The sequence below is a fragment of the Saccopteryx bilineata genome, chromosome 7 (genome assembly GCF_036850765.1).
Source record: "Saccopteryx bilineata isolate mSacBil1 chromosome 7, mSacBil1_pri_phased_curated, whole genome shotgun sequence".
Taxonomy (NCBI): Eukaryota; Metazoa; Chordata; class Mammalia; order Chiroptera; family Emballonuridae; genus Saccopteryx; species Saccopteryx bilineata.
This window is the reverse complement of record NC_089496.1, coordinates 26,597,455-26,616,183: the sequence shown is the minus strand read 5'-3', so window position 1 is coordinate 26,616,183 and position 18,729 is coordinate 26,597,455. Positions and strand designations below refer to the sequence as shown.

The 18,729-nt window shown below is 40.7% G+C and overlaps 1 protein-coding gene across 9 annotated transcripts in view; it reads right to left on the bottom strand.

Moving 5' to 3' along the window:
• The window catches only part of DYNC1I1 (dynein cytoplasmic 1 intermediate chain 1), a 343,873-nt gene that overhangs the window by 57,246 nt on the left and 267,898 nt on the right, over positions 1-18,729 (bottom strand). For all 9 annotated transcript variants that reach the window (XM_066238414.1, XM_066238415.1, XM_066238409.1 and 6 more), the window contains 4 exons: positions 11,249-11,395; positions 6,578-6,691; positions 4,020-4,153; positions 55-199 (listed from right to left, as the gene is read on the bottom strand). In XM_066238414.1, coding sequence (XP_066094511.1) covers positions 55-199; positions 4,020-4,153; positions 6,578-6,691; positions 11,249-11,395 — 540 coding nt within the window. The remainder of the gene's footprint in view (positions 1-54; positions 200-4,019; positions 4,154-6,577; positions 6,692-11,248; positions 11,396-18,729) is intronic.

Here is an 18,729-nt window from a genome sequence, read left to right as displayed (position 1 = left end):
AGGTGTTCGTTTTGCCTTCGTGTTACCCGAAGACTTCAGTCAAGGAACTCTTACCTTTGTGGTCCACAGTTTGACAGTCCAGTCAAATGATGATGTGACGAACAGGTGGGAAAAGTCAATGGGGCCCACGGCCATGTGGCAGTTAATTCCTGTGACTGGCCCTTGGTGACCCTCGAAGACCTCGCCGATCCCTGCTTTGCTGCATGAAGAGCACACATAAGCAGAGTTTCAGTGACCTTTGCAAAGCCGTGAAGACTTTGAAAGACAAATATGTCTCTGCAAGATTACTTCCTGAAAATGTAGAACAAGCACTGTACACTACCAAAAAGGAAGCTACCTTCACAATTCTTAAGAAGAATAAGATACTAGACTACTTTTAGTGATAAAAAAACCAATATGGTGCAATATAACCTTTCTAACTTTCGGAATTTAATATCAAATTTTATTAGTTAATCCTTTTTCAGAAGTTCTTCAAATCCTATCAATATTGATGCAGCTACTTTGATGAAAAACATATATGCTTAGATCTCAGAAGCTTTCATATTTTTTAAATGTTTATTTTATTGACTTTTAGAGAGAGAAGAAGGGAAAGAGAGAGAAAGACAGGAGCATCAATATGTTCCTGTATGTGCCCTTACCGGGGTTTGAACTGGCAACCTTGGAGCTTTGGGATGACACAATAACCTTCCAAACTATTCAGCCAGGGCAAAGCCTTCATATTTGTAATAAGACAATTCTATTGTTGCAATCATATTCTGTATGTGTTTCATTTTATTTTCTTCTGTGCAGCCTATTGGCTATAACACTCCATATATTCTTATATAAATATATTTATTCTCTCAAGGAAATTCTTAAATTAGGTTGACATACTTGAACATGTAATATTTTGTGGTTATGCTTGCCATGGCAAAGTAATATGCATAACTTAAATGAAATGTGGAGAAAATGATGTTTTTACTGAAAGCAGAAGAGAAATTTAAAAATCCACTCAATGTAAATTGTAAATTCTGTAAGGGCTGATGCCTTGTTATTATATTACATTAGCATTATAGTAAGTGCTCAACAAATATTTTGTTGAGACAAATAGCAAAGCAAAAGAGACAAACTTATGCCCTTTTTTTTCGAATAGAAGCACATTTAAGAATTAGAGGTATACATTTTGAAAATTATCAACAGACATATGTCACTTATTTAACAAAGCTGGCATTACTTCCAGCCCCTATTACCACATGATAGTCTGCACACAATCATGCCCAATTAGAAAATAGAGCAAAGAGCTCTATTTTAAAAATCCATGTGCCTGGGGTGATAAACATAGGACAAACACATAGGGGGCAAAGAATCTAAATATTACGTTACTATGAGTAAAAATAAACCGAGTTATTGAAACATTTGGGCTTCTGCAGCACCTATAAATGTCAACGTGCTGAGCAAACTCTGAAATCATAAGCAAAGTGCTGCAGCGTGCCTGCCATATAACACACACTCAGAAATGACGCTAAACATTGAAACTGCTAACAGCAGTTCCACACGTGATGCTTTAAATGTGTTCTAATGAACACGAGGAACTGATCTCTGAAGTGGCCCCTGGTGAGACTCCACTTGCTCTTAACAGCATCCTGAAAGGGTTTATAGGGTGCAAAATGAGGACTTTGTTTAATTTATGGAAGTAGATTTGCACCTTCTCTGCGTTAGGTGAAAAATAGAAATCCCCTCTCACCCTCTTCCCCGTAGCCCTCTATGACCCATTAAAAGTTACTACAAAGCCAAATGCCTGCTACTTTACAACTTTACTAAGATCTGTGTTTTATATTTCAGAGGGGAGGCCCAATGTTAAAGCATGATCAAGCGTGCTGTAGAAAGATCGGTGGTGTGCACCACAGACCCCCTTCTTTTGAACTACAGTGTGTATTCTGGTTGTGCTTAAAAAGGCCAAAGCCGCAGGACAAAGACAGTCATTGTATAAAAGGTTATTCATATTACAGAATCCAACAAATAGACCTGAAAGTTACCAGTGGACATGTTCTGTAGCTTTTGACGGTAAGGTCCTGGATTAAGTTCATTGAACCTATGCCCTGTTGATTGTCATCAATGTACAAAGCTGTGACTCCATATTTGGCCCACTGTGCTGTCAGAGCCTCTCTCATGCCATGTATGATATTTTACCTGCATTGCAGCTATTTTTGTATTTACTGTTTCTACCATCATCAGTTTCTTGAAGCTTGGAGCTAGGTTTCAATGATGTTTGCATGCTTGGCCATATCTAGCAATGCAGTATGCTCAAAGTAGGTGTGCAGTGAATGTTTACATGAGTTGAACAACTTTACCAGATTTTTTTATGCCTGGATAAGACTATCATGCATGCTGCTAGCCAGTTTTGATGAAGTAGGACCATTAGGCATGGAACTAGGAGGCAGATCTTTGTCATCATCTTTAAACCAAGTGAGCAGGTCAAATACTGCTTGTGCAGAACAGCAGGAACATCACAGCTTATGTTGTTTAAATGGAAAAAAATCACATAGCGGAGCCATGGCTGCTTCTTACTTCTACAAATCACACAAACACAGGCGTATGAACTTGGAACAGTTTGTGGTTGCTCATTACATCTAAATAGCCAAGGACAAATGCAAGAGATGAAAAATCAATCAAATTAGGACTAACTAAAGTGAAAGAGAAATTAAGCGCCAAGGTGAACACAGTGAACCTTTCAAAAGATTTGAGGGTACTCATTATGTCTTATATGCAATTTTACAATCCTAGTCTAAATTATTGGATTCCACTTGACCTTGATGGTTTTCCAGGGGTATCTGCCAACCTCTCAATCAAGGCAGGATGGTCACCACCTAGTAACTTCATAGTGGCTTGTGTCTCTCATACTACTGCAGCCTCTCTGACTCAGAGGAAGGGCCCTGCACACTTCTCTGTATTATTTGGATGTTGTCATTTCTTTATTGCCCATATGAATCTTTAGTTCCCCACTCACTATGTGCCAGACTCCAGGCAAGGAATCAAAAATAAAATAAAAATAGTCTAGTAAGAGCAAAATAGCTGATGAATGAGAGGTTAAAATAAAATGACATTAATATTACTGTAAAAAAAGACATAACAATATATAAAATAGCAAATCTATCTGACCACCTATAGTCCTATTCCATTTATTTTACTTTAATACAGGCGTCCCCAAACTGCGGCCCCCTGAGGCCATTTATCCGGACTCCCGCCGCACTTCCGGAAGGAGCACCTCTTTCATTGGTGGTCAGTGAGAGGAGCACTGTATGTGGCGGCCCTCCAATGGTCTGAGGGACAGTGAACTGGCCCCCTGTGTAAAAAGTTTGGGGACCCCTGCTTTAATATCTCCATAGTATATATCATCTTAAATCATATGTTTGTTTATTAGTTTATTGTCTTTTTCCCTCAACTAGAATATCAACTTCATGTTTGTTCTGTTCCTACTGCATCCTTATGATGTTTTGGTGTGTGGTAAATGGTAGGTTCTTGGTAGATAGTCCTTGGAGTGAATAAAGGGATACAAATTCTATGGAAACATAAAGGAGGGAAGGGTTCCCCTTGCCCAACAGAGTTTGGAGAGGCTTTGGTGTGGGATGACCTCTGTGCTGGCCTTTGGAAATGAGGACAGGTTATCCAGGCTAACAGAAGAGCCAGGCCAGACCAGGAGGAAGGAATTGAATATATAAATTCATGGAAAGTGAAGGGATCAACAGTATTTGGGAACTCTCACCCCGGGGGATACGTGGCTGGGAAGGGGCAGGGAGTCAAGGGTCTTAAGTGATCTGCTAGGAAGCTGGGCCATGTTTTCTCAAGGCAGAGGGAACCGTCCAAAGGTCACAGTTGGCTAATGAGCAGAGCAGACGGATGCCTGCTATAACGAAGACCCGAGGAGGTGCGTTGTATGCTTCCAGAAATGCCTTTCTCACAATGCAAGGTGGTTAGCGTTCAGAATGGGATAACAGACTTCCGGAAATGAGGAAGACGTCATTGGTAAGAAAACAGAAAGCTACCTTCCATGACGACAGGCCGTGTAGACTGTACCCTCCTCACTGCCAACCACGAAGTTGTTGACGTCCCCCGTCGGGAAAGCCATTCCGGTAACAGCCACAGGCTTGGACTTATTGTACACCAGCTCCATGCTCTCCTACCAAAACACGACGCGGTTACATTCCCTCTGTCAACTCCTCGCCATGCCAAAGATAGCACGGAAAAATCATTTGGCTAAATTGTCTGTTTGCTTTTCACACAGCGTTACAAAAGCCCCCGGCTGTGCCAGAAACCACGCTTTGCTGCCCCTGACATTCATGCTTCTGTGTATCTCTGGTTTCAGGCGGCTGGATTTCATCAGCCTGAGCCGCCGCTCCTTAAGTCAGGCAGAGATGACAGGTGAGAATTTTGAAACTAATGGTGCAGAAACTAAAGCTAATACTGTAATGGTTACACTTGTCAGCCCCAGGCTTTAGTAAAACACACAATACCCTTGTATTTACAAACATTTTTCAAAATCAACTGTTCGTGAGAATACACATGTATTAATATCTGATGTACTAAACACATTTGTCAAAGCAGGAGTGTATGTCCTCTGTGAACTAAAACCAGAAAGTTGTCACTCAGGTCAGAAAAAACAGATTTCAACAGGGACTAGATTTCGTAAAGGGCAGCCATCTGAGTGGGTAGGCTATAAGCCTTCAAAGAACAATGTTTAAAATAGTAAACGAGAGTTTTTATTTTATATAAAAATGTTTTTTAAATTGAGAATTAAAGTGTGTTTTAAAAGACATTCTGCTAAGTTAAGTTTAATGACAGTGAAAAGTAATTAAGTATAACTAAAACCCCTGAATATTTTTGTTATTTATATCAAACAGCCTACCCTGTGCAACTGAAGTAATGTTTAAAAAGTCAATCTAAGGGACCATGTCATTATAGTTACTTGGGAATTTAGGTGTTTTATTTCCCCAAAACAAATAAATTGGGGCATCTCAGCCAAAGACTCCATAAATCAGGAACTCCAGCTCACAGTCCAGATAGCACAGACCACGTGGTCACACTGCATGCTCACAGTGCTGAGATCTGCAGAGTGAATGGATCAGTGAGGGAACCCTAGGACAACATAACACAGAGAACTGGGCCACAGTGGTGTGCTCCGTCAGGACAACTAGCAGTGGGGAAGGTATAGCATCTTGGTCGCCCACTTGGGATAGAGAGGAACCAGGACTCCAAGAAGGCGTCACGCCATGAAACCCCCAATCTGTGTATATAGACAGGAGTTTGTGGGCATGCTAGGACTAAAAAATGGTCTTGTGGCCCCTGTACGACTGGTTTAAACCTAAACAAATGCACGTTTAATCAGCAAAATGGGCAATTAAATATTCCTAACTAGAGAGTTTGCTCTATATCTGTTTACAATCTGCCTGCTTTTAAAAGAAAACAACATATTGCTGAGAATTTTAAGACAAAGTCGTAAAAAACCCACACACAACTCCGACACACATAATGTTAAAGTCAGCAAAAATAGAGTAACTTAAATTTTAAGAAGCTTATTAGCTCCCCCCCACCAAAAAGTAATAAAAATAACTTGTTTAGCCTTATATTCTCTATATCTGTATTTTGTGGACCCATCTGGGAGGTTCTGTATGGTTTCTCCATTTCCTTATGTATCTTGAAACTTTAATGTTTTCCAAAATTGTGAGAGAAACATTCTTGGGCCATTATTCCAGAAAAGGGAATAGGAATATTAAATTAAGAATTATCTATTAGATATCTTTTATAATTTTCTTGATGTTCCCTCACATTTTTGTCAAAGGCTATAGCAATAAAATCTTCTCTGCATCTTTAGTTGGAAGACAGTTAAATATTTTTTCCCACAAAGAAATGTGAAAATAGTGTGTACACTTGTTTGTGTATGTAGGTAATGTCTTCCTGTGTGTCTATATACATACATATATTCTGAAAGTTTCATTCCCCTCATCAATCTCCTCCATTTTGCTCCTTTGTTTAGTTCCCGTTACTATAATCAGTAGTGCTTTGAAACCTTTGGAACTTTTTTACATTTGACTTCTCATTTGTTGAGCAAGGAATGGCAGAAGGCCTACTAACAAACATCCCAGAGGAGAAACAGCTGGCTTGGCAAATTCTTTATGCACACAAGCGGTCGTCTAGCCCCGGGTTTCTCTCTTGCTGGAGTACCTCTTCCCCAAAGCGAGCACCCATCAGGGACTGCTCTGTTGAACTCCCACCTTGCTTGCGTCTGTTGAACAATTCTGTAGGGTAAGTACAATTCATACCACAGGCAACTTCCTTAATTACCATGCTTTAGAATGGATTATTTCATTTTCACTTGAAACTGACCTATGGATTAACGTATTACAATAATTACATGATTTGTGGTAAAGGAAATGGGTTTTGGCTTCAGGAGGAGACTGCTGAAAGCAGGCCCCACTCTTTCAAGTGCACCTATTGGGTTTAGCTTCTATAGGATGTGAGGGTTTGGCTTTTAGGAACTAGGTTCCATTAGGCAGGTATCTCTTTTAACCAGGATGCTCTTCTGTGTAGGGGAAAACAAACCCACCTGTGGCGTTGAGAGCATGTCCAGGCTCCAGGAACACATTTTACCATCAGTAGAGACAGTGATGAGGTTGTGAGCATTCTGGGTCCCGACAACATTCACACAGTACACGGGATGCTGCAAAAACATAAACATGGAGGATCAGACACTGGTCCAGGAGGAAATGCTTACATTTGAGTGTCAAACCCAGTACTCCAAAACAAGGATTAAAGACTGGCATAATCCTACAATAATACAAGCCTCGGGTCATTTGCCACTTTTGATTTGGATTTAATTTCTTTCTGAAAGTTCTGGCAGCAAGGCACAGTAGTGGAAATACGAAATTTCACCTTGCTCAGTCAGATGCAGTGCAAGGCTGCTGAGGGAAGCTAGACGACGGAACAAATGAGGACGGATGGGCAGAAGCCGTTCAGGGAGGTGAATCCGGATTACTTGAATGAGTCTCCACCGCACAGTTTGGCTTCTATGCTCACCAAGAGTGATTGAAAAAGCCAGTTTTCAAAAGGGGAGAACTATTGACTTTTGGAAGGAATACGTGTTACTAAATCTGGAAGTTTAAGGCATTGTGGTCACAATGCCAAACATTTGTTAACATTCTTTATAAAAAAAAAAGTGGTTAATATTCATCAGCCTCTTTAATTTGAGGGAGAAATGGTGGTGGTAGAAATTATTGGCACAATGCACCGAGATAAATTTAGGTTCTTTCATGTTACTGCAAAATCTAGGATAATGATAGATTTATTTTTCAAAATATCATCTGGTGAAGTATGGAGGCTTAGATTTGGCCAGAGCCTTGAGAAAAGTCATTTATACATCCCAGGAATCAGAGGCAAGATGCTCTAACCTTCTGTCATAATTCTAGTAGGTTATCCCACTCTGTAGAATTCTAAATGGTAGACTGAAATCATTTGCAGCTGCACGTTAAATACTAAATGGAAGGTTAGCATAAGCAGAACCTAGCAGTCATTTGGGTTAGGTTTCAGGCAGCTTAGCCATTGGTGGCCAAACCACAGCTTAGCCGATGCTTCTCTGTGTGAATAGCTGACAGTCTAAGTCTTACTCTTGATGAGATACTGTCCATTATACCTAGCCACAATGACAATGAAACAATCTTTAATATTGGAAAGTTGATATTATATAAAGAATGGTTCCCAAGCTATTATTATCATATAAACTCCTGGTCAGAAGGAACCATAATAATCATTTAGGGCAGCTGCTCATCTGACTTTAACAAGAGGTGGTCCAGCTCCGCTTAAACACCTTAGCACTAATTCCTAGAGCGCTCTTCTTTCCACCAGCGGGGAAAGAAGCTCGTGTATTTTCAGTACACTGCCCTCTGGGATTGCACAGATCAAGTCAAAACTATGTTGAGATCGTTATTATCTTACCCCCCCCCCCACAGTCTTGTCTTATTCAGACTAATCATGGTCAATTCCTTCAACCGTTTCTGAGTACCTGGTGTGCAATACCTTCACCATCCTGGGCACTCTCTTTTGATTATGCTATATTTTGTCTGAGTTCCACTCAGCATTGGAGTTCTGAGAATGAAATCAAACTATCTACCTATATTCTGACCAAGACAATCTAGAAATCCAGGCAATGTTGAATTGTCACTTCTTCTGTGATTAAAAATAATAATAATAATAAATATTATATATATATATGTGTGTGTGTGTGTGTGTGTGTGTGTGTGCCTGTATTAATGCATCCTCAGATTACATTCACTTCCTTGGTTGTCACATCACCTCTCTTACCCATGCTGATAGACAGTCAGCTAAGTCCCTACGTCCTTTCCACAGCATGTCACCACAGAAACTTGCCAATGAATCACCCTAGTGGATCCGGCACCAGGGATCTGACACTGAATGTTATCCTGATCAGGTTCCTGGAGATCAAGAGGACTAACCGGTCGAGGGAGTGTGGACAATGCTTTTCCCCAAGCCTCTGGGGTGTGTGGGGCCTGTGGCAGTGTGCACACGCAAGCCCTCAGCCACAGCACTGTCCCTCTGCGTGAAAATCAATGCTTTTCCCCAAGCCTCTGGGGTGTGTGGGGCCTGTGGCAGTGTGCACACGCAAGCCCTCAGCCACAGCACTGTCCCTCTGCGTGAAAATCAATGCTTTTCCCCAAGCCTCCGGGGTGAGTGGGGCCTGCGGCAGTGTGCACACTGCATTGTCCCTCTGCCTGAAAATCAATGCTTTTCCCCAAGCCTCCGGGGTGAGTGGGGCCTGCGGCAGTGTGCACACGCCAGCCCTCAGCACACTGCATTGTCCCTCTGCGTGAAAATCAAGTGGGAAGAATGGATGAAGCAAATTCTCACCTAAACTCAGCAGAGTTGGCAAGACTGATGAATGGCATATGGAAAAGAACAAGAATCATATGATTCACTTAAGTGGAACATAAAACAGAAAACAACAAAAGAACAACCAGAACAAACAAACAAACAAACGAAAAACTCATAGACACAACAGTAGGCTGGTTACCAGAGGGGAAGGTGGTGGGGGCGGGGGGAGAGGGCGAAGGGGGTCAGATATATAATGACAGAGGAGACTGGATATTGGATGATGATCACACAATGCAATATACAGGTGATGTGTTATAATATTGTACACTTAAAATTTATATCAATATAATCTTATTAACCAGTGTCACCCAAAAATTTTAATTAAAAACAAAACAAAACTGAAGGATGGGAAAGCAAGGTCCAAGCATTGTTACAGAACTGAAATCTACCTAGTGTTTTTCAGTGAGTGCCCAATGGGTTTCTTTGTTAATTACTGAGCATCAACACAAATCACCAAGACCCTAATGGATTGGAATTCCTATGGAAGGCTGCGGTAGGAAAAAAAGGCATTTAGAAGGATGTGTAGGGCCAAAGGCCTAGAGAAGGAATATGTGTGGTATAGCCCCTCCCTGGCTTTAATCAGTACTACTGGCCTGTGCTTTCATGAGTAATAAAACTCAGTTTAAAAGAAAAGAGAGAGATGTAAAGAAACCAGAACAGAAGTAGACACGTGGGCATGTCTACTTGTACACAGACACAAACATATACAACTCTACTTAATGGGAAGAAAAAAGCGACAGGACAGCTCATTTTTCCTGCATAGATGCCAGATTGCTTTTATTTATTTTAGGAATAAACTTGCTGTGTGGCAGATGGTTTTTACTTTAATTAGGATTTCCTGTTGTCCCAAATGCATATGTGTGGTGGGTGTGAAAGGAAATTAGTTAGTAATCTGCGGTGGACCTCGTTTTCCTTAGCCACTTTTGATCCTGGTACCAATCAGCCAGGCATTAGTGGAAGTTGAAAGACAGTCACATTTACTGTGCACGTTTTTAGCTGTGGATTCCACAAAACCCATCAAAAAGCAAAAGAAGTGGTTGTTTCATTTTCTAATAGCAATAATGTCAATCTGTTTGATATTAATCATATTTAGTTGTGATGATCACATCCTAAATTATTTGAAAAAAGAAAGATTAACTCTTTGGAATAATCTAACATATGGATGCGTAACTTTTTGAAATTTCAGAGGCATGCTCACAAACACACCAGAGAGACACAGCCAAGAAGTGTTTTCATGCTACTTGAGCAAACACCTGTGGGAAGCCCATCATCTCCTGGGTCACAATTTTCTGTTATTAGTTTGCAGAAATGGGTAGGCATGAGCAATTTTCCAAGATTCCCAAGAACTAGTTTCACCTGCATGTGTCTTCGGCCCCAGTCAATCAGAATTAGGGCTGACTTGGTATTTGTCATTTCCCATTGTCAATCTTATGAGGGCGGAAGAATTTTCCTCTTCCTTGTCTAGCTAAAACAGCTAGCAGTCCTTTTCTTTAAAGCTAGAGTGGTTTTGAGGCCAGCCGATGAAACAAATGAGGCAACCATATTAAGGAAATTGAAACAATAGTAGAGCTGTTGCCTTGGGTATAATTTGGGCATTTCAGAGAAAGAATATCAGTTATCCTGAATGTCAAAGTAGCAAGGATTGATGGAGACATGCCTGTCTTCTCATTCCTCCGAACAATTGCTGAACACACCTGTCATTCTCTTAAAGAAAATGACAGAGTAGTTGTCTTCCAAACACTATCCCAAACCTCTTCTGCTAAATTATGGGTAATGGTTTTGAGATGTTAACTTTTAACCTTAGGGATTATATTGTCACTGCAGACTTTACTGTCGAGACTTACACCATGCATTCCAGAATTTAAAGTCATAGCACTTCCTCCAATCCCAAATGGAAAAGGTCTGTTGGCAAAAGTTTCACGTGCCATCCCTAGATGTGAAATGCTTACCCTTAATGTCTGTTTGAGAATCGGTTTCTATGTTAAAATGTAAATGTGAAGGGTTTTTTTTAGGGAAATAATTTAACAGATGCCTCTTCCGAACGTTCTCCCTGTGTCCTTTTTTAATTTGAATCCACCCTCAGCGGTGGCCTTTGGAACAGCCAAAGAAACCCTCTCTAAGAACGGGCACGTGTAGAATATGAAGAGAGTTCTCTAAACCCAGGGCTTCCTTCAGCTACTGTGCACTCAGCTTTCTTCTAGTCATTCAGGATGTAATCACTATAAATTAGCTACTTGGAGCTTCGAGCTACTGACAACATTGGACTTTTGTCAGCTGTCTCCTCTTTCAGGGCTTGGATGGCAGACAAGGGTGTGACAAAAGCTTGACTCACTGTGTGTGCAGCAGCCGACAACGGCGTCCGCTGTACCGGCGTCCTGCGATGGCTGCGGTTATCCCACAGGACTATCTGGCCCGAGTAGGTCCCTCCGACCACCAGGTTGGGATGGAAACGGGCAAAGCAGACTGACATCACAGAGGACTGTGAAAAGAATGGGAGAGAGGTGCACTGTGAAACGCTTGTTTCTTCCTGAAGAGAAAACGGGTCATCACATAAACTCAGCACGTCCTGGAAAACATAAAGCATAGTGAGTAAAGAATTTTGTACATAGACACAGGCTTCCCCTTGAGAGTGGAGCCAATGTCTACCCCCTGAAACACGAAGTTTGAAGTCCTGGTGTCATCAAATAGGCACAAAACCTATCAGATGGGCACATCCTTGTTTTGAGGTCAGGAAAGCCTGGTTTATGGTTTATAGACATTCTCCACTTACTGATAAACCTATATCAGAGCTACTGTTAATTCTCCACTGGCTTGTTACAAAACAATTCTTGACTTTAAGGCTATGGCTTCACATCAGGTTATACTATGAGCAGTGTTACCAAGCCTTTGAAGACTTTGAGATGGGGTGTTTTTCTGTTTGTTTGTTTTTGGCTTCATGTAGACTTCTAGGAAGTGTACTGACCTCAGGCTGATCCAACTGGTTCCTCCTCAAATTCCCTTGCCTCCCAGGAGCATTCTCCTGACCTTTATCCTGCCCACTTCAGACAATTCTTAATGTTATTCTTTGCCTATTTTAACAAACAGTCAGAAATTAATTTCAGTCCAACTCTGCCATGGCCTGTCATAGCATCATGAATTTGGTTTCTGAAATTCCACAAAACACTACTGGGCACAGCATTTTATAGGAAATAGCTAAGCTGAGACAGAACCATGATGTACTTAAAATCAGACCAGTTGGCGGGTCCCCATCTGCTCAGAAATCCATTTTGACTCCTGAAGCGTTTCCCATGTTTATATGTATGTAATTGTTCTTAATAAATACATGTTATCCCTCAATTAAGTTCAATAAATGACCTTATGGGTTAGAAAGGCATTGGACCAGGCACAATGGGAATGTGTAGGAAGTCAATGCCTTTAACAAACTTGTGCCCTGGCAAAAGAAACTGAAATGTATCCAGGCAGATAAACAGCCCTGCTGCAAGTCCACGCATGCCAGCCCATGCCTTGGTATGAAATAGAAAATGCTGCCTCTCAACGTGGGCATAGCCATGCAGGGGGGGTGCATGCCTTGGCAAGTGGAGAATAAGGAAGATTTTTTGTCCCCACTTGTCCCTTGGGCTTGACATCATGCAAGTGTGCAGAGCACAACTCACACACAGAAGTAGCAGCCTTGAATGTGGGCTATACCATGACTAAATCATAGGAGGATGCATGTGTGTATGTGTGTGATGGGGATGATTTGTTTTAGCTAAAGAAGGGGAGAAAAGAGGAGAGTAGAGAGTATGGAATGATTAGAAAGATGTAGCCCTGGCCAGTGGCTCATTGGTAGAACATCAGCCCAGTATATGGAAGTCCCAGGTTCAATTCCTGGTCAGGATACACAGGAAAAGTGACCATCTGCTTCTTTGCCTCCTCTCCCCTTTCTCTCTCCCTTCCCTTCCCGAAGCCAGTGGCTTGATTGGTTTGAGCATGGCTATGAGTGCAGAGGATGGCTCCACTGGAGCGCATCAGCCTTAGGTGCAAAAAATAGCTAAGCTGATTGGAGCATCGGCTCTATCTGCACTGGCTCTAGATAGGGTTGCCGGTGGATAGCAGTCAAGGTACATGTGGGAATCTGCCTCACTATTTCCTGTCCTCGAAAAATAAGAAGGAGGAGGAGGAGGAGGAGAAGGGGAAGAGGTGGAGGAAGAGCAGGGGGAGGAGGAGAAAGACATCATGGAAGGAAATGGATATGAAGTATACATGGACCCTGTAGCAAGTGGAGACAAAAAGAAACAGGCATTCCCAAGAGACGGATAATGGGAAGAAATATGGGAGACACCAAAAAAACAGCTGATGAGCAGCCCACAGTCTGGTCTGGCTGGGGAAGAGCTTGCTTGAAGAGCCAGTAGTAGGAAATGTGGCTCAAGAGGTCACCTGAGCCAGACAAGCGGGGGCCTTGAATGGCAGGGGCTGTTTGGATTTTTTTCTTTGGGCAACAGCAAGAAATCACAGCTTTCTGAGCAACAAAGTGAGAGGATCAAAGGCTGTAACTGACAAGCCAGTAAAGTAAAGACGTGATTGAAAAAAAATTATGATCTCTTTCTGACTGGGAAGCTAAACACCCATTTATATATATATATAATCTCAGATCTACTACCAGCCTAAGGCTCTCTAGTCAGAAACAGTCTCAGACACTCTGAGGCAGATTAAAGAATGTGGAATATTTTTCAATGTCATGTTTTCCTAGTTTGAATGATTTTCAGTTCCAATTCCTTGAACACATTTCAATGGAGAACATGCATGTGCCCCAATCTGGTTTTCATAAAGTTCAAGAATAACTCTCAATAATAATACCGAATTAAAGAAAAAGAAAATAATGCTGGTCAGCTTCTTGTTTTACACATCCCACAGAAACGATTCTTAGTTTTCAATTGATGAAATTCTTATGTTGCTTGAGCTATGTTGGAAACATTTTCTTTAAAGCTTCAGAAAGGCTTAAAATTATCCAGGTGGCATCAACAATTGAATTTACCCAAGCTCCAATCAATATGGATAAAGGAATGTCATTAAATTAGGAAAATCCAGAATTCAACCACTTGATAGCTTCCTCATTTCAGTTAAATCCCAGCCAAATACCGCTCCAGCCCTTGCAGTTTGTTGAGAGACTAGAGAAAAATAAACAGCAGGGTATTTCTATTACAAAACTGCAATATACCATCGGCAATCAGCTAGATTCTGACCACACCAAGTGAGAACTCTGCTTCCTACCTTTTCATTTATTCATTTGTCCACTCATTCACTCTTCTTTCATTCATTCATCAAACAGTGAGTGCCCATAAGTATTAACTCGATCATTTCAAAAATTTTAAATGTCACAATAGCCTCCCATCTCAAATTCAGAGTTTTATCAACATTTGATGAAGAGTCAAATTGATGCTAAAAAGAGTAGCAACACCTTGGAGCATCACAATTCTGCCACCAAAGGCTACTTTGTTTTACTGCAAACCCATCTGTACAATATCTACGGAGGAATGGAGTAGACATACTTCTTGTAATTTTATATTTGAAAGATTAGAAATGGAGTAGTTCATGTGAATCAACACTTTCACTTATTTTTTAATAATACTATATATTCTGTGTGTTATAGAATACCTATAAAGGCTCAAACCAGACCTCTGGGGTGTGCCACGGGTGACATACTATCATTCATATGGAAACAGTAAGGCGGTATGATCTCAATTATCGAGATGTAAAGTTTAGAATTTGGTCATCTCTTGAGATGTTTTAAGTACCTTGATGTTTGATGTAATGGTGGCAAATGTTTGGATGACTGACTAAAGTTTTTATTTTTTTTTGTCCAAATGTTTAGGTTTCTTTTGAACAGTCCCCCAACTAAGCCCTGACAGAGAAAGCTCCTCTCTTAATTTGGAAAGTATGCATCAACCTTGTAGGAGTAAATTGTCTTAGAAAAACCCCTGCAACCACCTGCCGTTCATCCAGCTACTGTTGTTACCAACTGTCATGGAATTTATAGACTGTCAGTGCAAAGAGCAAAGGGTGATATCATCTTGTCAGTTCCATCTGCTGGTAAAGAGTAAGAAAGCATTCCAGAAAAATTGATTGACACTACTAAAATATGTGATTTTTTTTTTGTTCTCTCTTTTAACAGTTGATTTTTCTGAAGAGATATTCTATGAAAAACATTAATAATCTTAATGTTATTTTAAAAATGTAATCACTTTCCTAGGCATTTAACATTTTGCATTAGTTCAGTTATTCAGAATCATAATAGAGCATTATGAAATTATATGAATAATATAATTTAGACACACAAAATCAATTGGAAGCAAGACGTGTCCCTATCTTGTTATTCTTGGTTCTGTTAGGATATGTATCTATATAGATATTTTTGTACTTTTAACTTTTTACCTATTTTATTTTATTAATTAAAATATTAGAGCCTTAAAATTATTTTGAGAAATAATGTATGGGCTTCAAACACTCAAATCAAGTAGTTTACACAGGAGGAAAAATAATGATCAAGCTGACAAGACTTTGTGGACGATGCTAACTATTATATTTAACTCTGACACTACAGTTGAACTCTGTTTTTAGTGATTTCATTGATGTGGCCATGTTGACAGTCCAGTCAAGGGACCAGAAATACAAGCTCATATGTTAAAAGCTTGTTGTAAACCTGGTGAGCCCGATCAAATATATTCAAACAAGTAATACACAGTGTGTAATTCCAGGATGAGCATCACCTGTTGATTATTTACACACTACATAGTTCCCCTAAATTAGGACAAGCAAGGTTTTGAAACAATGCTTTCAGATCCGGCCATCTCTAGAGACCATGTCTGGGTCCTCCGCAGACGCAGAGCCAGAGGCTCCAGGGGAAACTTGGTTTTTCATCTTGAGCAGACTGCCTGGTTACAGGCTGTCCCTGCAAAGGCGCCGTATTGTCACATGTCCACTTGAACAGGAGCTGACCCACTGAACTGGGTTCCATACTCTCATCATCCATGTTGAGACAAGGCGGTTTCTGTTACACCATTCACTGAGGGAATTCCAGAGAGGCGACGGGTGGAGGCTTCACTTTCCCTGTCTCTGTCCGCTCACTGCACACCACTGTATTCAATTGTAGCCGGCTCCAACCCCTCCTTAAGTGGCTGGGGGGCTGTTTTCTATTTTATAGAGCTAATCCAGGCCAGTTTAGGGATAGTGCTTGCCTTAACCACAGACCCACATGCCTAGGACAAATAGCCTTTGGTCATTGCTGGCTGGGCGGCTGGTCCCCTATGTTCACATTTGATCTGGTTTGTTCTTCTGTGTGGTACTCTGCCCACTCCCCAGCCATCATGCCTGGGTGGGAGCAATAGGGGTCCTACATTCAAAAGCATCTCTTATTTCAAGTACCATCTCTTTTGGGGAGAGGTTGGAGAGGTTGGTCCCAGGAGAGGGAATGGCCATATTGTTGCCATATGCTGTTTAATGGTGGCTGACATTTTATTTGCCTAAAAGCAAATGCTGAACTGTCAGAGGGCTCTGAGGCAGACAGATCAGATGCTTCTGGCTACTAGTGAGCTAGTATGTATTTCTGCAAGTCCCTAAGAACCCCACAGAGATATTTCTTCTGTTAATGGAAACACATGGTCCTAGAAAGCACTGCTGTCGAAAACCTCTCTTACAGGCAATCACGTAGCACCAGGCATCTGACTGCGTGCAAGGTGTAAAGGAGGAAAAGCCAAGACGCGAGTCACAAGCCAGGCACTGAATTTAATCGAGATGAAGGGAAAGGGTCTTGTTTCCTTCTGAGCCCTCTTGTCCTTTGCCTGAGTTTCTATCCCAGGGTGCACATGTCATTCTTTTAAACACTAAGAACAGTGACCATCTACTGAGTGTTATGTCACCCAATTCGGAATGAGGTATCCAGGAGCAAAGACTGAATTAGCTTGCTTGATACTTACTTACTTCTTGACTGGGTTTGTATTAAAAAAATATAAAAAAGTAGCTCATTCTAAATTTGGTTTCCCAAAGATTAGAAACCACAAAATCTGAAGACTTTTCTTAGAATCGCTTGGAATTTTTATGTCTTTCAATATTGAGGCTCTATCATGTGCCTAGACCTAATTTAGGGGAAACTATGTAGTGTGTAAATAATCAACATTAGTGAATACAAAAGTTAGTGCGCAAAACACAGTGAGATGCCACTTCCCATCCACTAGGATGGCTATGATTTTTAAATGTTTACATGTCAACTGCATCTCAATAAAGCTGGGAGGGAAAAAAGAAACAAAGGTCGTCAAACTTTTTATAAAAACCACCCACTTTTGCAGTGCTGGTAGACCTGGTCCCTACCGCCCACTAGTGGGCGTTCCAGCTTTCATGATGGGCCAATCGTGGTGCTGTTTGGTTGCACGGTAGGAACCAGGTTGACCAGCACTGCAAAAGTGGGCGGTTTTTATAAAAAGTTTGACGACCCCTGATGGAACACTCATACAAGCTGATAGGAATGTAAAATGGGGGAGGTACTCTGGAAAACAGTCTACAAGCTCCTGAAAAAGTTAGACATAAAGTTATCATAGGAGTTAGCAATTCCACTCCTATGGATATACCCAAGGTCACAGAAAAAATATGACTAAACAGAAACTTGTACACAAATGTTCATAACAGCATTATATATAGTAGCTTATAAGTGAAAACAACTCAATTGTCCATGAACTGAGGAACAGATTAACAAAATATAGTAAATACACAATGGACTATTATTCGTCAATACTGATACGTGCTATCAGGTAGATGAAACCTGAATGCTGAGAGAAACAGTTAAAAAGGCTACATATTGTATGACTCCATTTATATGAAATGTCCAGAACAGGCCAATCCATAGAGGCAGAAAGTAGATTAATGGTTGCTAAAGCATGGGGGGACCAGGGGAGAATGGGGAGATGGGATTCATTTTTGAGGTGATAAAAATGTTCTGGCCTGACCTGTGGTGGCACAGTGGATAAAGCGTCCACTTGGCAATGCTGAGGTTGCCGGTTCGAAACCCTGGGCTTGCCTGGTCAAGGCACATATGGGAGTTGATGCTTCCAGCTCCTCCCCTCATCTCTCTCTGTCTCTCCCTCTCCTCTCTAAAATGAATAAATAAAAAATTAAAATAATTTAAAAAAAATGTTCTGGAATTAGATAGTGGTGATGGTTCCCAACTTTGTGAAATTACTAAAAAATACTGAATTGTACATTTTAGAAAGGTAAATTGTATGGTATATGAATTATCTCATTTTTTAAAAAAGTTACTGTGCAGACATGGTTTGACCTCATGGAGTTTACTAACCATTTTATTATCTTCAGGGCAACCGTCTGGACCATTTCAATCACTCTTTCCTCAGATAATTATTCAATCTTCTTTACTTTCCCCGGGAAATCTTTGTTGGGGAAAGTAAAGAAGATTGAATAATTATCCGAGGAAAGCACGTAAGAGAACGGCGTGGTGACGTCCTGGGAGTCCCTACAGCTGACTTCTTGCTCCGAACCCTACTTGCTATGTAAATCCTCTAAATGTTTTTTGGCAGATTTTCAAATTATTTACTTATTTAAATTTATTTTTCATTACAATTGATGTATAATATTATATTTTTCAGGAGAACAACCCAGCAATTAGACATTTAAAAGCTATATGAAGTAGTAATCACCTTGATAAATCTAGTTCTCTGACACCATACACAGTTATTACAGTATTATTGAATACATTCCCTATGATATACTTTACATATCTGGGCTTTTTTTTTTTTTTTTTTGAGAGGCAAGGAAAGAGAGAGTGATAAT